We start from the raw sequence: 23,342 nt of genomic DNA on the forward strand, positions 1-23,342 counted from the left end.
CCTCCATCAGAAAGGATGAATACCCAACTTTTGTATCAACATGGATGGGACTAGAAGAGATTATGCTGAGTGAAATAAGTCAAGCAGAGAAAGTCAATTATCATATGGTTTCGCTTATTTGTGGAGCATAAGGAATAACATAGAGGACATGGGGAGATGGAGAGAAGTGAGTTGGAGGAAATTGGAGGGTGAGAGAAACCATGAGAGACTGTGGGCTCTGAGAAACAAACTGAAGGTTTTGGAGGGGAGGGGAGTGGAAGGTTGGGTGAACCTGGTGGTGGGTATTATGGAGGACACGTATTGCATGGAACACTGGGTGTGGTGCATAAACAATGAATCTTGAACACTGAAAAGAAATAAAAAATAAATAAAAATTAAAAAAAAACTAATGATGTATTTTATGGTGACTAACATAACACAATAAAAAATTTTTTTAAAAATTTAAAAAATCCCTTGACAAAACTGGTAACATCGGTTGTCTTTGGGGAAGAGACTCAGGTGCCTGAAAGATAAGGGAGTGTGAGAAAATTTTCACTATTTATGTTTTAACTTTTTGATTTTTTTTAAAGATTTTATTTATTTATTTGACAGAGAGAGATCACAAGGAGACAAGAGGCAGGCAGAGAGAGAGGGAAGCAGGCTCCCTGCTGAGCAGAGAGCCTGATGTGGGACTTGATCCCAGGACCCTGAGATCATGACCTGAGCCAAAGGCAGCGGCTTAACCCACTGAGCCACCCAGGCACCCCTAACTTTTTGATTTTTGATTTACATGAATATTTAACTCTTGAAAAATAGATAAATGGTATAAAAATTATATCTAAATAAAAAAAATGAATGACTTAGAGATTACCAGTTTCTCAGGCAGTTCAGATTGCTATACCAAATATACTACAGACGGGGAGGTTTAAACAACAAATATTTATTTCTCACAGTTGTGGAGGCTGCTGAATCCAAGACCGAGTGCTGGCAGATCCACCACTGGGTGAGGACTCACTCTCTGGTTTGCAGATGGTCATCTTTTCATGATGGAGAACAGAGAGAGGAAGAAAGCTCTCTCATGTCTCTACTTGGAAGGGCACTAACCCCATTCATAAGGGCTCCACCCTTATGACCTAATTACCTTCCAAAGTCCTCAAATACCATCACACTGGGGATTAAACTTCCAATATAGGAATTTGGAGGGGTGGAGACACAAATACTTCAGTCCATATAACCAGAAAATGAATAAAAATAGAAAGGAAAACTTTCAAATCAACAAAAGAAAAACTAGAAGGTTAAAAAGGAGAAAATGAAATAAATATAAAGTGTGGGAAGTGGAAAATATGAAATAAAATGGAAGAAATATGTACTAGCATAAAAGTCTTTATAATAAAATTCATAGGCTGAGCTTACTAATAAAAAGAAACTATTAGATTAAATTAAAATACGAGTTATGTGATGAACACTGGGTGTTATATGTAACTAATGAACTGTTGAACACCATATCAAAAACTAATGATGCATTATAATGTTGGCTAACTGAACACAATAAAAAAATAAATTAATTCTAAAAAAATAAAATACAAGTTATATATATATATATAATCATACATGTTTGTAATCTGTGTATAAATACATGTTCTACAACTTTTTTTCTGATTGATCTATTCATTTCTTAAATAGGAATTTTAGAATATCGTAAATATAGGGGCTCCTGTGTGGCTCAGTTGGTTAAGTGTCTGCCTTTGGCTTAGGTCATGATCTCAGGGTCCTGGCATCGAGCCCTTTTTCGGGCTCCCTGCTCAGCGGGAATCTGCTTTTCCCTCTCCCACTCCCCTTGCTTGTACGTGCTCTCTCTCTCTGTCAAATAAATGAATAAAAATTTAAAAATCTTTAAAAAAATCATTATATATACATACATCCACACATATATACTTGTATCTTCAAGAAATAAAGAATACTAGCATACCTGAACATTTATAAAAATGGACTATAATATGCCTGGTTACAAAGCTTTGATAAACTCCAAAGAATCGGGGCGCCTGGGTGGCTCAGTGGGTTGGGCCTCTGCCTCCAACTCGAGTCATGATCCCACGGTCCTGGGATCGAGCCCCACATCGGGCTCTCTGCTCGGCGGGGAGCCTGCTTCCTCCTCTCTCTCTACCTGCCTCTCCTCTCTGCCTACTTGTGATCTCTGTCTATCAAATAAATAAATAAAATCTTTAAAAAAAAAAAAAACTCCAAAGAATCAAAATCATGAAGACTAGGCTATTTAACCATAGTGTAATATAGTTAGAAATTAAAAAATATATATATCCCAAGTAACTTGAGTTTAAATAATATACTTCTAATAAATCTTGGGTTATTGAGAAAATTTTATTCCAAACTTAAAATCAAACAACAGTACAAACACTAACTGCATCGAATTAATGAGACACAGCTAAAATGGTACTTAGAAATATTTAATTTAAAATCCATATCTCAGGAAACAAAGAACATTGAAGACAAATAAGCTAAGTGTTCAACTCCAGAAATTGGGAGAAGAGTAACAAAGCATGCTCAAACAAGGAAATGATAAAGAAAAGTGGGGAGAAAATGCAATAGAAAATATTAGGGGGGAATGCAGTAAAAACCAAACATTAGGGAAGATCAGTCTTGCGAATGTTGATTCTTCATGGACAAACATCTGGCAAGATGGAAGAAGATACAAATAAGCAAAATATGGAACTAAAGAGAGAAAACAAATGCAGAGACAACAAACTTTTTAAAAATAAAAGAATGCTATGAACAGGAATACGTTAGTTTTGTGGAGACCTTGACAGACTGAATTAATTTCTGAATGAGAAGAAATAGAATGCATAAGAAGACCAATAATAGTCAAATACGTTGAAATATAAACTTTTCCTTTTCTTAACCCCTCAAATTCTAGATCCACTGTATTTATAAGAGATCCTACCAAATTTTCAAGAAACAAATAATTTCTACTTTCTGTAGTTGTTCCAAAAAGGATAAAAATAGCAAAATATTTTTACAACTCCTTGTGTAAGACTACTGTAATCTTTATTTTAATATGCAAAAAGAGTTTCACATTTAGAAACTCTATTAATGTAATTTACCATATTAATAAACTAAAAGGAATCCATCATGTAATTTTGCAGAAAAGGCACTTGCTAAGTTCAACACTGTGATGAAAATGAAAAAACCTCAGTACATTAGAGACAGAGAGGATTTCATACATTTAAAGACGGTTTACACATTAAAACCCTATATCACGTATAATAGTAATGGAGAAATTTTGGCTGCATTCATAATAAATAGGAATCTAGCATGTATGTCTGCTGTAACTGCTACTGTTTAACACAAGTGTCCCCAGATTGACCAGTAAAATCAGAGCAAAATCAATTCAAATTTCAGTTGGAATACGAAAGAATAAATGTGTGTTAATCGATAAGTACATTTTGGGAAAGAATGGGGAGTTGCCAACTCAATATTAAGATCCACCACCAAACCATACTGTAATATCAATAAATGCGGTATGATAATGACACAAGAAGAGACATAATGGAATAAACCAACGTGATAAAAATAAATCTTAGAGACAGAATCAAGTTTAAATGGCCATTTGAAAAATTGTACATGTATGGGGCGCCTGGGTGGCTCAGTGAATCAAAGCCTCTGCCTTCGGCTTGGGTTTTGATCCCAGGGTCCTGGGATCGAGCCCCACATTAGGGTCTCTGCTCAGCGGGGCGCCTGCTTCCCTTCCTCTCTCTCTGCCTGCCTCTCTGCCTACTTGTGATCTCTGTCTGTCAAATAAATAAATAAATAATCTAAAAAAAAATCGTACATGTGGTACCAGAAGTCAAAGGGGTATCTCTTACTGTGTATCTCTGAGATCATTTCATCTCAAGTCAGAAAATTCTGACAAAAAAAGTCAATGAGGGAAAGTCTTTGCCCGTGTTGTTGAAAAGCTGACTCACGACATGAGGAGAGGAAAGAAACCCTGGGTCATTGTTGTATCCCATCCACAAAAAGATGCAGATACACTAAAGATCCAAGTGTGAAAGATAAAACTAAAGATGATGGAAGAAGAGAGTTATCTTTGTAACTTGGGTATGAAAAAGGACTTCTTAAACAGATAGATGTCCCCCCCAAATTTTAAAAGATAAATTTTTATTATATCAGAATTATCTCTTTTTTTTTCCCCCTCAAGGAAGAACACCAGTTGGCAGTGATCTATGAGGATAGATAGATTAGTGTCTGAGAAAGGCCCAGTGCTAATATATGGACAACAGAAATTATTCCTGCAAGTCAACATGGAGAAACAAGAATCCCAATAGAAACATAGGCAAAGGATATAATGAACTATTCACAGCATGGGAAATCTCAGTGGCATTAATGTTTAAAGAGATGCTCAAACCCAGTTGTCATAAGAGAAATGCAAAAACACAAACAACAAGGGCGTACTTCTTCAAACTGATCAGATTGACAAAAAATCAGACATTTGGAAAAATGTCAGATATTGGGGATCCCCAGCAACAGGAACTACTTGGCCTTTTTGATATGGGTGTGGAGTAGTATAAGCCATTCTGATGGGCAATCTGATAGTAGTTTGTGCAGTTAAGAATGCATGTTCCCTATGACTCAGGATCCCAACCTTCTATCCAAGACAAATTCTCACACAGGTCTCTAAGGGAACAAGTATGAAGGTGTTTATTGCAGAATTGTTTGGGATGGGGAGAGTTAGAGGCAGCCTAGGGGAACATTGGAGTCAAATGTGGTAGATACACACTGGAGAGACTCTACCTGGTTAGGAAAGCAAAGAACTAGATGTACATTCATAACATGGTTCTATCCTAAGAATATGGTGAAAGAAAAAGTTAGAAAATATGAAATCTATAGTACATCTACATTCTACAGTAAAACTATACTATGACATCACTCATATCCACGGAAAGTACACACATGCACTAATATTTTCAGGCATTTTAAAAATCCAAGGCTGAGTATTAAAAGTTTTAGGGATATCACCTCTGGGAGGAGGGAATGGGGGTAGGGAATGAAGATAAAAGAGAATGAATAAATAAACCAAGAAAGGATCTTGTAGGTTTTGATTACATGCCATGAAATCATGGATTATGATTAACTCGACCCTCCTAAATGAAGAGATTGCTTGATAACCTGCAGTAGTTGGGAAATCTTCACCTTCCAAATCAGTGAAGGTCAGCTCTAAGTGTACCAGCTACACCACTTGCAACATGGTGCCAGTTTGTGTGGCCATTTACAATACCTCAGTGGTCTGCAGGTTGCATTCTTGGATGCTCCTTCTAGATTTGTACTGGGGTCTGGTGCAATTTTCTTAGGACTCAGCACAGCCCTCACTAGTAAGACCAACACATTATATTCCACCTAATTAGACAAAAAGATAATTTAAACAATGTCTACAAAATTTCTATCACAAGCAATGGGAGTTTTTATCTTAGTGCATAGAGAAACTTTCCCTTTTTGCTGGAATAATTTTTTAAAAGAAATTCATCAGTGTTTTTCTCTGAGGTATCTGAAAATCAAGTGTGCTGTGCTCCCAACCCAGGTCTGGGGCATTTTTATGTGAGATTGGATAAATAATTCCATTTTTTGCTGGTGTGAGGAGAAAAGAGATGTGCTATTATTTTTGCTGTTCCAAAAATCACTCTTGTTTTATATCTCAAAGAGGAAGAAAAGAATATTTAAAAGCCAGTGTCTTGGAATTGGGTGAAATGTAGTTCAATTTTGGACTGCTTATTTAAACTACCTGGGCCTCAGTTTCCTTATCTGTGAAGGGGATGCATCGGGCATGGTGCTGTTGAGCAGAATAAATGAAATTATGTGCGTGGAGATGTCGGCGCGGCACCCAGCATACAGTGTGCATGTAAATAAGTAGCTGTCATTGTTTGCCTTTATTTACTTCATGGGCTTAGAGAGCAGGTGCCGTCCTGTCCATCGTTCTCAGTATGACAGCGATAGCGTGAGATGAACGGTGCTTGTCAGGCAGTCCTGGGGCTCAAGGAAACTCTTTATTTCACGTCTGCTACACTCAAAAAACAAAAACAAAAACAAAAAACTACTGGAGGTGGTTAAAGGATACAATTTCTCCTGAGGGTGGAAGTCAGGGTTTGCTCTTCTGTGTTCAACAACACGGATCTTCCAAATTACCATAGGACATATGAATCAGACACTCTAAATTTCTGTCTAAAAAGACAGAAATTAGACCTAGTTATGTCCATATTCTTAGCAGCCAAAAGAAAGCCCGGCACATCATAGAGGCTCAAGGAATCCTATACAACAATCCTTAAAACCCCCATTTTAAAGACTAAGTAACTGAGGCATGAATTTGACCAAAGCTACACAGCTCATCAGTGGTGGAACTGGGAGTTAGTCCATTTGTTTTGAATCTCAACTATGAGACTATTTTCCCCCCTTTGGCAGATGCTTGGTGACTCCATCAGAGAATTGTGGGAGGGGAAGGGGAGGATATCGAGCAGCCTCTGTTATTGGCTTGTTTTCTGTCCTGGGTAAATATTAGGCAGGCCCTCAAGGCTTTGATGCCTTGATGCCCCTGATTTTTTCACATTTTTTTCTGAACCTCTGACTTTGCAATGTTCTCCCCCTACTCTCCCCCTCCCCCGACCCCAGGCACTGGCAATGAATGCCTCATCTCCGATTCCCGATCTGAAAACACAAGGGGAAAGACATCTTCCTACCTGTTTGAAGGAGTCCACTCTTCCGTACCCACCAGCTCAGTCCTTGCCTCTCCCCCCTTTCATTTTCTCCCGAACGCTTAGCTCTGACTAAATGTATTAGCTTATTTTCTGTCTCGCACACAGAACAGCAGGCTGGCCGGGGAGGCAGGATCCTCTACTTCATTCACTGCTTAGTCCTCAGCGCCTGGAACACTGCCTGGCCCACAGGAGAGGTCCTCCGTGACCATTTGTTGTCCCGTCCTTTTAAACGGTACCTTCTATTTATTGAGTGTTCAGCTATATGGCAAGAACTGTACTAAGTGTTCAATGCATTACCTCATTCTTATTCATATTCTCCCAAGTTCCTGGCAAGCTGGCTCTACCTCTGTCTCTTTTACGCTCTCAGCAGTTGTGTAAACAGCTCGAGGACATGTCAGTGCATCACAACCCAGCTTGTGCTCTTCTTACCTTTGCTTTTTATTGCTGTGCTCAGCGTTCACAATGCTACCTCTATGTAGCTTTCTGAAGTCAAAGCACGGAAAGATAGTTGGTTTAATGGTTAATAGAAAGGACCCTGCCCCCGACCCCTGATCGAAATCTAAATCAGGATTCCAGCTCTGCTCCCATGGGGAGGCGGGTGGGGGAAGAAAGGATGATTTCTTAAAATTTTTTCATCAGCAGATCTCAGGGTTATTTTCACTGCAGAGAAACTGCTTCCCGTGCTCTTGAGTCCAGGACTTGCCAACCCTGCTTAACCCCAGCGCACAGGTAGCCCTAGGCTCCATTTAGGGCCTGCAGCCAAGTCCAGCCTGCAGGCGTCAGCCACACCTTCCCCTTGGTCGGGGCCGCTGGGTGACCTGGAGTCTACTGCGTCAGGACAACGCCTACCGGGGGCGTCACTAGTGGCCTGTACTCGCAGGGGACATCCTTGGAATCTGTCCTCCCCTCCCAACGCCAGGTTAAAAACCTCAGCAGCACGTGCTGTTTGCAAAACTGCCTGCCACCGACCAGAGATCTCACTCACGAGGGGAGCCAGCATGTCGGCTGTGGTCCTGGAGAACGGAAGCCCCGGCAGGAAACTCTCTGAGGGACAGGTGAGCCAGATTTGGCCTGGCTGCACGCTGCCCAGCGCTCAGGCAGGGGAATTTGGTCCCTAGTGGTAAAGGGTCTGAGGAATGTTGATGTTTCCTATTCCCTTAAACTCATGGAGAAATCTGAACTTATTTGAAGGTGATGAAAATGTCCAGGAAGGCAACAGGTAACACAGGTCCTCGACAGCTCTTCCCTCGGGAAGGACATCTGTCCTGTGCGGCTTTCAGGGAAAGAGTGCTGTTTAGGGGTTGGGGATCTGGCTTTCAGAGCTGCCCCCAATCAGCTGTGTGTCTTTGGACAAGTCAAGTCACTGTTCCTCTCTGTTGCCTGCTTTCCCTTTCCTAGCCTGAAGTGGCTGGTTTGTAATGATCTGGAATGGGGGATGGGATTCTTCTAGATCTGCTTTACTGATACTTATGAAGGGCTCTCAGCCACCTATCAACATGGCAGAATTGTAAGAAATTTGAATCCTTTTTTCACCATGGGGAGAAAGTAGGGCATCAAGAAGTCTCAGACTTAATCAGACCTGGGGAAAGAGAAAATTAAACAGAGAGGAAAATGAACAAGGCTTAGCCCTGGGCTGGGAATGTGAGAGAACCCTAGATGTGACTTGGGATGGGAATAATGCTCAGGGTGCATTCTGATCGGGATTTGTTGCCCTTCTCTTGAGGTGAAAAATTGCAGAATATATTCTTTAATTGACTTATCACACTCCTAGGCTCTAGGGTTCAGACTTAAAGCCCAGCCCTGGGAGATAACACGACTTTACAGACATGTGTCATCTGCAGGATTATTGAGAGCCATCTGGAGAACAGACAGGCTGGAGAAGAGAGCATGGTTGATATTTTAGTATAGCTAGAGAGACCACAGAACTTTGGACTGGCTTTTTTTTTTTTTTTTTTGAGCCCCGTGAGAAAATTTTCTTTTGAAAAAGGTTTGCAGTGCTTGGTAAACAGAACTTTGTGTGAGAAGGGATAGCATGGGCGTCAGACAGATCCCAGAACAGAACCTGGCTCTGTCATCATTTAGTTCCAGTGCCATTGGTAATGGAGGAAGTGGGACAGCAATCTGGTTAGGGAGACATGGGAGCTTAAAGCTTTATTTCTAGAATAATTAGAAGATTGAGAACCACAGATTGTTACTCTTGATGACTGAGGGTAGAGAGGAGGGTTTAGAGCAGGCCTGGTAATACCTTTGCATTGAAAGCAGGATGTTAAACTTTGCAAAGCTTCAGGTTTGTCCATTTGAAAAATTGGAATAAAAATACCCACACCCTTGGGTTGGGATGAAAATTCAATGAAATAGTGTCTGTAAAGCACAGTTCCTGGAGCACAGTGTCTAGCCAGAACTTATTTGTTTGCTTGACAAAATGTGTCTGGAACACTGGCAAGAGAGACAAGCATGAGTCAAGCACAGTGCTTGGTACAGCTACACCATGGAGGGATGTTGGACATGGAGTGGGGAGGTGTGAGCTCTGGTTTTTTGTTTGCTGAAGTTGTGTAGTGGGGAAGTCACCTAACTAGGAGGGGGAAGCTCAGTTTGGTATCTGTAAAACTGCAGTGGTGGTGGGGAGGGGGGTTTGGACTTGAATAGTCTTTAGGATTCCTAACAGTCTGCAAAAAAGACTTGGTTTATGCCTTCTCGAATCTCCTGACCCAGATGAACAGCCCATGCTGGACGTAATTCTGATACAAGGCTGGAGAGCATGTGATAGGTTATGTGCTCTACACACACAACAGGAATGACAACCCTGCAATAGATGTTTGGCTCATTCATTCACCCAGGAGACTTATTGTGCCCCATACTATGTGCCAGGCACAGCAGAGTTTCTGCACCAGTGAAATATATTCCAGTGGGTAAGAAAAACAATACAAAAACGAATGAGATGGACATGAATTTCATGTAGAGAAAAGAGCTGTGAAGAAAAATAGAATGGGGCAGTGGAATACAAGATGAGGGAAACTCAGAAATCAGAGCTCTAAATGGTGAAACCTGGTTCAAACACAGATCTCACTTCCAACTCCCCAGGGCACCCCTCTCCCACATTGCCTCCTCCTGCAGAGACACGCTGGAATATAGAGCTATAGTGTGTCCATGGAAGGATGTCCACATCTTGTTTTTGGTTGTCTTCCACTGTGGACGTCTATGCATATAATTCCACATGCAAATAGAAACCTCCTACCATGGCTCCAAAAAGCACTAGGATCAAAAGGAATACCTAGTTAAATTTTGTTCCTAATTTTCAAAAATGCTCTTTTCCAAAGATAACAGAGTATATTTATTAGACACAACCATAGGGAATGTATTTCTCCCGTTAAATGGATTGCCCGATGATCAAAATTCTTTCTGTTGGATGTTAGTAAAGTTCATTTTCCCTGTCCTATTTCTTTCAATCTAGTTTCTGAGTTACTTCTCTACTTTACCCACCCTGGGCGTACATATTTCTAAGTCAACTCACATGCTTTTTGAAAGCAAATAAGATATAGATTACAAGCCAATAAAAATATATTCTGGGAGAGATTTGCTCAAGGTCCCATGCGGGATGAACATAGAAAGGCTGGAATCAGGATCCGCCCAAGGCCACACCATATCACAAACATCCATGAGCTTCTTTTCATTTAAGTCCCCTTAAGTTTTGAAAAAAGGGAGCTGTTGTCTCAGATGGTCTGTCACTGGGAGGCAGAATACGGATTGTGGAATTGTTGGACCCATGTTCAAATCCAAGCTCTGCTACTCATTAGCTGGGTGTCTTTGGACAGTTCACTGAACCTAGCAGAGTCTACTCCTTCACTTGCAAAATAATAGCACCTACTTCATGGTGCTATTGTGAGGACTTGATGAACCGATTACATGTGAACTCTTGTAACAGTGCTAGATGCTGCCAATGATGATGTCTATTAACTATAAAAAGCACCTATATGGCTCCTGGCACATAATGGGTATTCATTCAATGGCAAGTCCTATTATTAATATTAATAACAATAAAAGTAGTACCTTATCATATGGTAAATGTGAGCTTGCAGACATATTTGGGAAAAGTCATAATTTAAAAAAATATGCTGTGCATTTATCAGTGGTTTCAAAATCTTTTGTGGTTAAGAATCACCTGGGATCTTTTGAAGATGTGGGTTCCAAAAGCCTACACCAGATACTCAAATTTAATAGGTTAGGGTGAGCCTCGGAATCTGCTCTTAAACAAGGAATCCCCAGGTAATTTTGAAGTAGAGAAACAAGGAACACTCTTTGAAAATCTCTGATCTAGAAAGTATATGGGGAGAAAGTGAAAGGGACAGGCATGGGTAAGAGTAGGCTGTTGAGAGAGGTATTGAATAAACTGGTCTGCAAGAAATAGGGAAAATAAGGGGGCGGAACTAGATGAACTCTAAAAACAGGGCCAGGTCTGCGAGTCAAGTCCCATGTGGGCATCAGAAGCCAAATAGAATGCATAGAACCTGGAGGGATTGTTCACCTCAGCTGGGGAATACAGAGGTCTCCTGGCAGAAGTGAGACCCAAAGAGAGCTTTTGAGGCAGGCTAAGATATTTGAAAGGGGACGAAGGAGAGTGGTGCATGGCATTTGCTTTAATGAGAAGCTGAAAAGACAAGGAGAAAGCCGGTTTGCTGGCGAGGTGGTTCCTGTGGGTGGGTGGGCCTCTGGAGATGAGGTCTCAAGATACTCCAATATCAGAAAGAGGTATTTTATCCTGCTGGTCATGGGGAGCCTTTGAAGAATTCTGGGTAGAAGAAGGACACAAGCAAAATTCTGTTAGGGCCAGATCAATATAGATCACTAAGAGCTGGATTAGTGTGGTAGCAGTAGGAACAAAAGAAGGACATGACCCCAAGGGTCATTTCTGGAGAAGGTCAGATAGGACTCAGACCTACAGGAGCGGGAAGGTGGTGGTGATGGGAATCTTGAGGAAGGGTGCATTCAAGCCTGAATTGCCCCAGTTATGGGTGGTGTCTGTTGAGGTGTATCTGGAATGTGTAACTTTTCTGGGAGGCCAACAGAAGAGAATGTTGCCAGTTGAACCAGAAATGGAAATCTTTCGTCATTTCAAGGAAACCAGAAAAGACTAAGGGCTTAATGTTCTCTGGGAGGAAGAAGACTAACGTCAGAGACTCCTCTGCATATCTCTGGCAGGGTTTAAAAGAGGGAGAGGCAGGACAGAGTCCTGCAAGAAGAAGCTGTGAGTGGTGGACATAGGCTGGGGTCAGATGGTGTGAGGTCCCACCCTGGCTCCATTGCTGACCGTGTAACTGTGGACAATTACTTACCCTCCCTAAGGCTTCATTTTGTTGTCAATAAAAGCTGACACTTGGTGGATAGTAAAACCTGCCTCCTAAATTGTATCGAAATTAAATGAGATAATCCAAATGAAGTGCTTATTTTTTTTTTTTTTTTTTTTAAAGATTTATTTTATTTATTTGACAGAGAGAGATCACAAGTAAGCAGAGAGGCAGGCAAAGAGAGAGAGGGAGGGAAGCAGGCTTCCTGCTGAGCAGAGAGCCCGATATGGGACTCGATCCCAGGACCCTGAGATCATGACCTGAGCCGAAGGCAGCGGCTTAACCCACTGAGCCACCCAGGCGCCCCAAAATGAAGTGCTTATTATAATGCCTGGGATATTATAGGCTCTTAAGAAATGATAGATCAATGATCCTGGAATTTTTTAAAAAGAAGAAGCTTTTTTTCAAGAAAGAGAAAATCATGGTCCATTTAGGGATGTATTACAGTTCAATCTTCAACTCGTGTGAAGCTCCATCTAATTACACCTGCTGATAATTTTGGTTCTTGCCCCCCACCTCTGTTTTGGGTGCGGTTCTGTGAAAATCTGAACTTTCTGAATGAAAAGAATTTCATCCTGGGGGCCATCAGTTTTCATGCAGGGCTCATTATGCTGAGTCAGCGGGAGAGCCCGTCCAACACAGCCTCCTTACTGAGCTGAGGTAACATCTATTCCACTGACTTCATCAGCTTTCTTACAAGAGAGTATTTGTTCTACACGGGTTTTTCTTCCTAGTTTTAGGTATATACTGTTGATTTGTGGGCACATATGGAACTTTACATATTACTGTAAAACTTGACTATACAATTTTTGAAGTTTGCAGCAAACCCTGCAATGCCAACCCTAATCCCACCTTAGTTTGCTGTCACGTGCTTGTAGAAAGTACTAGATCCTTGTCATACTTTGCTTTGTAGTGTAGGATGTCCATCTTCCAACAGATTATTTGTGTTACATTGATGTATTTTGTGACTTTAATTGGATATCTTGGATCCCAGCATCAGAACAATGTTTCCTGAGTGTGATGCTTCCTTGAGATCTTTGCCAAAGGACAAGAAGTCTTTCTTGTGTATATATATTTCCTTCATTTTTATACTGTTTTATCTTTTTTGTTTTTTTCATCATGTGAATACTGCTTTGACAGAGCTTATGATTACCAAGATTTTCCAGATGAGGAAACTTAGAAGGTCAAACCATCTGCCTAGACTGTTTGAGCTGGTAACTGGAAGACAGAGAATTTCAACCCAGGTCTTTGGTCTCAAACACCCATTTTTAGTACATTCCATACCATATTTTTCATTGTTTTCTCGAACACTTTTTGAACTGTATTATACTACCTCTGAGGATCTTCGTGTGGTGTATGTGTCTATTAAGCTAAATATTGAGCTCCTGAAGTATGGGGCATTGTCCTACTCATTTTTGGATCTCAGGGCCCTAATAGTGTCCAGCACTTGGGAGGTGCTCATTAAAAGGTATTGAAACTATAGGATGACTGGTGATATCAGTAAATAATTAAAGGTTTCTAAAATTGAATACTGACGTAAGAGCATTATTGAAAATATCACTTCCCTTGACTTCCTTATTTTCCATCAGAAATTATATATTTCTATGTAGAATTTATGTAGCTTACTGTATTCTCAGCCTTGACTAGAAGAGAGAGTTCATGCCAGCCTCTTCCTTGGAGGTTTTACAGAAAACCATTTTAACCAAAAACACTTCATCTTACAGGAAACAAGCTATATTGAAGACAACTCCAGTCAAAATGGTGCCATATCACTGATCTTCTCACTCAAAGAAGAAGTTGGTGCCCTGGCCAAAGTCTTGCGCTTATTTGAGGTAATTTCCATGCCATTCCATTTCCACCTTGGATAATGCATAACAGACTTCTGGGTTGTTTTCTAATAAAATGCAGCAAGAGGAACATGGGATCTGGAACTGGAAGAATTCATTTTCAGCTCAGATGCTGGCATTAATCAACTGTGTGACTTTAGTGAAGCTTTCCATTCTATCTGGGCTGCTCTTTATTCATAATCAGAATCATTCAGAATCACTGGTTACATGCACAGAAAGCTGGCCCTGGTTTCAGACTTTTTTTTTATCAAGCTCTTCCCGAATTAGTTCCTATCTTCTCAGTGCTCCCAAAGCACTTTAGTTTTAACTATAGTACTTATCTGCCTTGTTATGTATATACATTTTCTGTCTGGGCCTGTTTTTTTCAGGAAAGGAATCTTAGCTCAGTCAGCCTTATATCCTCTACAGACCAGTTTTATACATATTTAATGTTCAATTAAGAATGAAATTAAATTTAACAGAAGCAAAGCAAATTAAGCTTCATTCTTTTTGGTCCTGGATTTTAGGAAGGAATATCTTTGAACCAATTAATTTTTACCCCAAGTTCTTTAATAAAATTATATCTAATGGTGTGCCTGTGTAGCATAGTCAGTTAAGCATCTGACTCTTGGTTTCAGTTGGGGTCTTGATCTCAGGGTCGTGAGATGGCATCCCATGTTGGGCTCAGTGCAGAGTGTGCTGGGGTTTCTCTCTCCTCCCTCTGATCTCTCCCCCACCTCCTGCTCATGCATGTGCTCTCTCTCTCTCTCTCTCTCAAATAAATAAGTAAATCTTTTTAAAAAATTGTATCTGGTGACTGAATACATAAATCAATGGAGAAAAGACACATCTCCCATGCAGAAGAGTTCTAAATAATTTAAGTAGATATTCTATACTCAAAGAAGAACATCACTCCCCACTCTTTAAGTACGGATGGCACAGCGTGACTTTTTTCCAAACAAGATAGGATGGAAAGGGGGTGGAGACCCCAACAAACTTCAGCTCAGCCAGGCGGTGAAGGTCAGTATCAACAGTGATGACTCACGTAAGAGGATGAGCCCTCAATATGACTTGATGAAAATGGTATTTTACCTCTGTGGTCTTCCTCCCCTGAAACCATAATCCCAGTCTAACTATGAGAAAAACATCAGACAAGTTCCAATTAAGGGACATTCTATGAAATACCTGACCCATATTCCTCAAAACTATGACTCTCAAGGTCATCAAAAATGAGAAGTGTCTGAGGAATTGTCACAGTCAAGGGAGGAGCCTAAAGGGATCTAACATCTAAATGTAATGTGGGTCTGGAATGGGAGCCTAGTACAGAAAAGGGACATTAGATATGAACTAAAAAAAATTCAAATACAGGAGGGTCTTTATTTTCTGAAAATGCATCAATATTAGTGCATTAATTATAACACATATTCCATACTAACATAAGATGTTAGTAATAGGGGAACTGGGTGCAGAGTGTATGGAAACTTTTCATACTCTCAGTTTTTCTATAAATCTAACATCTATCTAAAAAATAAAGTCTGTTTTTAAAAATGTTGAATTTGGCTTTCCAAAGGAGGTGGGGGTGGGTAGGGGAATGTTAGCCTGAATGAGAGCAAACAATGAGCACAGAGAAGAGAGACAGAGGACTCTCTGAACGAGGAACTATTCAGAAGGAAGAATGTATCTGTAAGATGCTCCTATGAAACATCTTAGCCTTTGTATTATACAGTTAATCAGCATTTTCCCCTTGAGAGGTCAGGCCTTAATCAGTTAATAAATTAAATAATAGTAAATTAACAGGATGTTTTCAACCTAATAAATAAACCGCAAGTAACTAAATTACCAGGACTAGATAAAATGCACCCGGAGGGTGTGTGTGTGTGTGTGTGTGTGCGCGCGCGTACTCTGGGCGAACATTTAAAAGCATTATTCAAAACTCAACTGCTCTGGTCAGTAAGTGGTATTTTTATACACATTCACAGAGGAGGAAACAGAGGTCACTGTATCAGGATTGGTGAAGGGTTTCTTGTTAGTGTGTGTTGCGTTTTTTTCCAAATATATTTCAGAAGTTGCTCTAGACATTGTACAGAACAGCATCCTTTCTACCCTTAACAGACTGGCAAATACAGAGTTAAGGTATACTTATTCGAAGTGTTGAGGGAAGATAGAAAATCGAATTCTGGTGTCTGTGGAACCATAGTACCTGATAACACAGGCACAGAGGATCCTTGATTTGGTCCCCATTCAACCTGGTGGAGGTGGTATTACTGTATTTTGTGTGAAGGAAGCGGTTCTGAGAGGCTAAGTCATTTGTTCAAGGTCACACAGCTAAAGTATGCTGGTGTTGGGATTCTGGGTTTGCCAGCCGTGAGCTCTCTCTGGCATCCCACACCTCTGCCAGATACACTTGTCCCAGTACATCTGAATACTTCTGGAGTCTTTTTTTTTTTTTTTAATACAAATATCATGGCCCCATCCTCCTATTCTTTGAAGAAAAGGGATCTGTCGCTAGGTACTCCTTCTTTCCTTCAAATTGAAACGTGTACCAAAGTGCAAGAAAAATAACTACCCATATTCCCCTCATCCACATCAGCCACCATTAACATTTCGACAAGTTCACTTTCATTTTTTTTTCATGTATGATTATGGTTTCAAAAATTACAAATTAATGTACTGTTTCTTGAAAAAGAAACACAACATTAAAGATGCTGCTGTAGTCCTTTCTGGTCTCCCCTCAATCCTGTCATGCTGTGAACTTCCTGGCCAAGGCAGCCTTATTGTGAGTTTAGTGTATTTTTTCCTATATTTCAGTCCTTGAACACATAATAATGGTATTGGCAAGTACTGGGCTGTGCTCACTGTTCTGCAGACTCTTTGTGTCAGTTCAGTAGATCCGTCAAGAGCACGGACTCTGGAGAAACAGCTGTGGCTTTGGTAAAATCGTTTGACTTCTCTGTACTTCAGTTCCTCCTAATAATAATCGCATCCGTTTCAAAGGGTAGTTCTGAGGATTAAATGACTTAATGCAGGTAAAACCCTCAGACTAGTTACACATGAGGTGTTCAGGAGGAATTGCTATGTATTTTTTTTTTCTAAATGCAGTGTTTTGAGATATATACTTGTTGATACATATAGATCAAGTTAATAACTTCTGAAGAGTAGTTTTTTTTTTTAAGATTTTATTTATTTATGTGACAGAGAGAGATCACAAATAGGCAGAGAGGCAGGCGGGGGTTGGGGGGAGAAAGCTCCCTGCTGAGCAGATAGCCCGATGCGGGGCTCGATCCCAGGATCCTGAGATCACAACTTGAGCTGAAGGCAGAGGCTTTAACCCACTGAGCCACCCAGATGCCCCTTCCTTTCCTTCTTTCCTCCCTTTCCACCTGCCTGCCGCTCCTCCTGCTTGTGCTCTCTCTCTGGGTCAAATACATACATACATACATACATACATACATACATACAATATTTTAAAAAATAAATGTTTACTTTTATCTCCATGCACCACAATTTTAGAGGGTCATATAACTTCAGGGATTCTTAAATTCCTAGCAATATGAAAAGGAGTTAAAGGATTAGGATTGTATGTCTTGAAGAGGGAAGATGGGGTGAGGGAATATTTAAAGGGCTCTTATGGGAGAAAAATACTACTTACTTTTTATTACTTTAGAGGTAAAAGGTCAAGGTGTGGAATTACAAGGAGCATATTTCAAATCAGTTAAAGGCAATGTCTCTACTGTAGAAGAGTGCCAGAAGCCATTGATTTCTAGTATCAGTACTATGAAAACAGTCAGCAAAAGGCAGGGCAGAATCAAAACCAAAATGATGGTATAAATAAGCTTACTTATCCTTAATAGAGACAAAGGATACAAATCTATCCAGCTCCCCCAAGATTGGCAATGGAAGGAGAACATTCCATACGGGAGCATCACCTGTACCCTATGAATCTCTCGCTGTGGTTCTATCTATGTTTAATGAGCAGGACTATCCTTTGATGGCTTGCAGCATAGCAGAGAGGCAACAGGGACATTTAACTAAACTTGAATACATGCTCAGAGTAATAAACGAAACACCAACAGTTGTGTGAACCTGGACCATCTGGGCCCCCTGGCCTGACTCCATATGGCGACAGCTTTCTTAGCCCCTCACCACCGGGAGCACATATAGACATCCTCGCTCCTCAAACAAAACGTGGAATCTGCAGAGTGAGGGCAGATTTCTCCCAGCAGGTCAGGCTTCATTCCCTGCTTGAGAGCCCTTCTTTTCCTCAGATGTTTAACACCCAAAGTCACCATCCCATTAAGGGACGATGTTGCCTGCCAACGGACTTGCGTCCTTGTCAGCCTCAGCTAGTAACTACACCAGAATGTAACACAATCAATTTGGTATTTATAAGAGATAAACGGAAGTACTGTGTTTGCATGTGTTGGCTGAGTGGTGAGACAGTGAAGCAGTTGTTTTTGTGACTGGGGGTCAGATAATTAGAAATACACACAAACCTCTACCTGCTAATCTGCCAATATCTCACTGTCCTCGGTTGTTCTAATTTTCAATTCTTCATGGTTTTATCTAAACATTGTCTGTAGCTCTCTATATTTTTAGCCTCTACTAGCTCACGTCTTGCACCTCCTTAGAAAAATAGTCCCCTGAGAGTCTTTGCAGCAAGTGCCTTAGTAATGGACTGTAAAATTAGATGCCAGCTCCCAGGGGAGATGGCAAAGAAGAGGTCTTCCTCCCTCTGCTAGCATTACACTAATCACCTTACTATAGATTTTCTAGGGAAGGGAACAAACAAATATATGAATATACAGAGTGCTGAAGTTCATGGGTATGCTCAATTAGCATCATTTAATTGATGGGGACACGGAGGTTCTAACTAAGCAAGCTGCCTAACGCTGGACACTTAGGGCCAAAACCACTTCCATTTTCACAGTGGGCAGGGCTTTGGGAAACAAATGGAAAATACCCAGTCAATATTGGTCATATTCACTCCCTATACTCTCCCGTCTCCAGATGACTCATTCCTTTTCCCTATTGGATATTCAGTGAACACATTCTCTCTCATTTATGCGTTCAGTTATTATTTTTTGAGTATCTACTGTTATCAGACCCTATAAAGGTGCTGGGGAGACTGGGGTGAGTCATATAGCCATTCTCTGTCCCTACAAAAATGAGAGAAGCTCAGGGTTCCATGAGGCAGCATTGGCCAGGGAAGGTTTTTTGCAGATGTAGTGGTTAAGCTGAAACCTGAAGGGGGTGACCAGGAGAGAGGAAGGGAAAACTTAATTCCAGAACAAAGAAACAAATAACTTGAAGGGAGAGAATAAACAAGTGGTCAGGTAACAAGAATCCTCACAACTTTTCTGTCTGCCAACCTCAGCGTTTCTGGGGACTGAGTCTGGGTTGCAAGAGGTGGGGGGACATCTAGGCTCATGTGCCATGTTTACTACCTGAAGTTTGGACTTTAAGGTCCTGCCTGTGACCCCTGGGCCTGGAGAGCAGGACAGGATCTAGAATGAATCACGAGGGTTGCCTTTACCCCTTTGGCCATAAGTCCGGAGCAGTCGTGAGCGGTACAAGTGTTTACAGGAACATTGCTGCTTTAATCAAAATAAGAAGAGCTTTGACCTCCAGGGGAGGAAAAAAAAATCTTACAACACAGATGACTTTTAAAATATTCTTCCAAGGGACTCCTGGGTGGCTCAGTCGGTTAAGCCACTGCCTTCAGCTCAGGTCATGATCTTAGGGTCCTGGGATTGAGTCCCACGTTGGGCTCCTTGCTCAGCGGGGAGCCTGCTTCTCTCTGTGCTTCTGCCTGCCACTCTGCCTGCTTGTGCTTGCTCTCTCTCTCTCTCTGACAAATAAATAAATAAATAAATAAATAAATAAATAAATAAATAAATAAATAAAATCTTAAAAAAATATTCTTCCAAGCCCCCAGTATTGATCATGATAGAAAGAACACCCATGCAACTCACTCCCTGCTTAAGAAATGAAACATTGGGGGCACCTGGGTGGCTCAGTGGGTTAAGCCTCTGCCTTCGGCTCAGGTCATGATCTCAGGGTCCGGGGATCGAGCCCCGCATCCAGCTCTCTGCTCAGCAGGGAGACTGCTTCCCTCTCTTTCTCTGCCTGCCTCTCTGCCTACTTGTGCTCTCTCTGTCAAATAAATAAAATCTTAAAAAAAAAAAGAAGTGAAATATTGCATGAGTGACCCAAGTCCCTGGATACCCTCTCCATGAGCTTCCTCCTCAGAAGTAGCTACTAATCTGAATTCAATGTTACTCCACATATCATTTTAGCCTTTGCTATATTTAGTTACCCATTAGCAATGTATGGCCTAGTTTTGCAAGCTTTGACTCTTTGTAAAATTAGAATCATATTGTAACTGCTCATCTGTATTTCCTTCTTGATGACAGAGTGGTGAATGTTGCTTTGGGGATTTGCTCAAGTTCGTAGTGTTCTGGCTCATTTATTCTCCCCTCTGCACATTCATGGTGTGACAATACTTGATCCTCTCCTGTTGGTGGACATTTCGGTTGCCTTCATTATTTACCCATACAGATGGTGATGCATTTAACTTTCTGTACAGGTCAGGTGACTATGTATTGACTAGAAGAACCTCAGGTCGAAAACTGGCACTGTTTTTAGCTGCGAAACCCTTCAGAGGTGGACATCTTTGAGAAATAGCAGCACAGAGCTTACTTACTGTTTGAACTTTTCTGATGAAGTTCAATCTCACATGGTGAAAATTTAAAGAGTGCCATGACCCCCCTGATGGCCCATGAGTTGTGATTGCTCTTCAGGAGCGCGGGACCGAAACATGTCCTTTTTCATTTTATGATCCTGTTGGCAAGAAAAGGTGTACAAAGAGGAACACAGGAACAAAAAGGCTCTACTCTCCAAAGCCTCGAAAAGAGCCTAGATTAAGCTGCTGCCCCAGATCTCTCCAGAAAGGGGTCTCCTCTGAGTTGGATGCAACCCCAACCCAATGGAGGGGAGGGCAGAGAAGAAATAATGTAACAATGAGGGAGAAGACAGAGGGAAGAGAAGGCCCAGAGATTACAACAGAGGTTCTTCCAGAGCAAGCAGCATCGTGTCCCAAAAGATGGTCTGCAGGGTGTATTAATCCGGCTGACGGTCCAGCCTGAACCTGACCAAGAACTCTCCTCCAGAGCAGGGTGGGGAATAATCTGGAGCCCACTCTAGAATTTAATTGTGCTGCCCATGCTTTCCTGAATGTTTTTGGTTTCCTGTTCACCCCAGTGGGTTCAGTTTCCAGATTCTTGGTCAACCAGGGCTGTTCCTGGCCCTCTCCCAAGAGGAGATCAGTAAAATAAATAAAAGCCCTACCTGCATCTCCATAAAAATCTCTTCTCAAATCCTTGTAACTGTCATTTCTTATCCCAAATATTGTAGGGGTCTCCAGACTGCTTCTGCTTCTGCCCTTGGCCCAGTACAGTCCATTCTTTTCTTTGTTTTTCTTCAAAGATGTTGCTTATTTGTTTGGCAGAGAAAGACACAGCGAGAGAGGGAACACAAGCAGGCAGAGGGGGAGGGAGAAGCAGGCTTCCTGCTGAGCAGGGAGCCCGACGCCGGGTTCGATTCCAGGACCCTGGGATCATGACCTGAGCTGAAGGCAGAAGCTCAACACCTGAGCCACCCAGGCACCCCACTACAGTCTATTATTAAAACAGCTGCCAGAGTGCTCCTTTCAAAACACGAGTCCCAAAATGTATCTTCTCTTCCTTATTACCTACTATAGGTTTCTTCTTATTACCACTCCGAGTGAAAAACTAAGTTCAGATAATGGCTGATAGGTCGTTGTCAGTTACTGCTCTTCCTCCTGTCCTGTTGCCCTCCTCCTTGCTCATTCTTCTCCAGACACTCTGGCAAGCTTGGTGTTTCTGAATCATGTTGTGCACTGTCTTGCCCCAGGACCCTTGCACTTGCTGTTTCACGCACAGCTTGCTCTCTCATTGACTTCAGATCTGTGCTTAAATGTCACCTGTTTATTTTTTGAGCCTTTCTTGACCACACTGTTTAAAATAGCACCTTCATGGCACCCCCGGAATATCTAATCCCTCTTTGGTTTGGATTTTTTCCATTCCATCCGAAGACTGTATGTTCTATTTGTTTTTCACAGTTACTATTTGTCTCCTGCTTTGGGAATGTGACCTCCAGAAGAGCATGGATTTTTCCCACTCTGTTCCCTGTTGTATCCCAGCACTGGGACAGTGTTTGGCACATGGGAGGTGCTTGATTGAATGAATTATTGAAATCTCCTGTTTACTTCAGACCAATGATTTGGGACATTCTTTGTGAATGTCTTTGATTTGCCCTCAGAAAACTCTAGAATAGGTCAGAACATAACTCTTTTAAGTTTTTTCTAAGGCAACAGCATGGAGCGGTCCAGAAGCTTTCCTTTTTCAGCCTCATCCCATCTGAAAATATCTTCAACTTTGCCTTCTCCTTTTTGAAACATGTTTTCAGGAAAAAAGCTGAGAAAAATTTAGGGTAAAGCAAATAATAAAGGGTGAAAGAACTCATAAAACATAATGCATTTTGCCTCCCAGGGAAATGTATATCCATACCAAGCTGAGAGAAGCAAAGTATCATAAGTCCTTATTGGGTATCCATCAATGAAGCCAAAATGGTGTGTAGTGCTTTTTCTCTTTTTCTTACTGAGCTACCAGGTAATACTATTGTCTCTATTTTAAACATAAATAAATAAGAGTTCAGGATGACCAGCTAATGTATACAGAGGTGGTGAGCAGCAGAACCAGAAGTTGAACTCAGATTAGTTTCCAAAGCCCATCTTTCCTCCGTTGTACCATTCTCCTTTTCTTGAGGAATGAAATGGAAGAAGAAAGAATGAACCCCAAACTTGAAGAGATCCAGAAGGGCAAATCCATTTTTCACCATTGGGAATTCTGTGTATCTGCAGTTTTATTCACTACTGACCAAGACCCCTGTAGAAAGGTTTTTCTTAAGAATGGGAACAGGAAGGGATTTCTGGCCAATCCCTATTTTTTTTTTAAGATTTTATTTATTTATTTGACACACACAGAGAGAGAGAGAGATCACAAGTAGGCAGAAAGGCAGGCAGAGAGAGAGGGAGAAGCAGAATCCCTGCTGAGCAGAGAGTCCAATGCGGGGCTCCATCCCAGGACCCTGAGATCATGACCTGAGCTGAAGGCAGAGGCTTAACCAACTGAGCCACCCAGGCACCCCCTGGCCAATCCTTATTAAAAGAGGCTTTTCATTTCAGTTTATTTTTCTCTGAGTCCCTACACTCTCTGCTCAAGAGTACTAATTAATTAAGGTGTTACACTGTTATCTTTTATGTGTAGATTTGCTATGGGACAAATCATGAAATTGTCCTCGAAATGTTTAGCTTTAAACTTTTCTTGCCTCCACCCAGATGTCCATGTCAATAACAGAAA

At 41.2% G+C, this 23,342-nt stretch overlaps 1 protein-coding gene across 1 annotated transcript in view; it reads left to right on the plus strand.

The window, feature by feature from the left end:
- Positions 1 to 7,610: 7,610 nt before the first annotated feature.
- PAH (phenylalanine hydroxylase) overlaps positions 7,611 to 23,342 on the plus strand; it is a 68,246-nt gene continuing 52,514 nt past the window's right edge. The window contains exons 1-2 of the mRNA XM_080811274.1: positions 7,611 to 7,789; positions 13,801 to 13,908. Coding sequence (XP_080667400.1) covers positions 7,733 to 7,789; positions 13,801 to 13,908 — 165 coding nt within the window. The 5' untranslated portion in view covers positions 7,611 to 7,732. The remainder of the gene's footprint in view (positions 7,790 to 13,800; positions 13,909 to 23,342) is intronic.

Source organism: Martes martes, assembly GCF_963455335.1.
Source record: "Martes martes genome assembly, chromosome: 8".
Lineage (NCBI taxonomy): Eukaryota > Metazoa > Chordata > Mammalia > Carnivora > Mustelidae > Martes > Martes martes.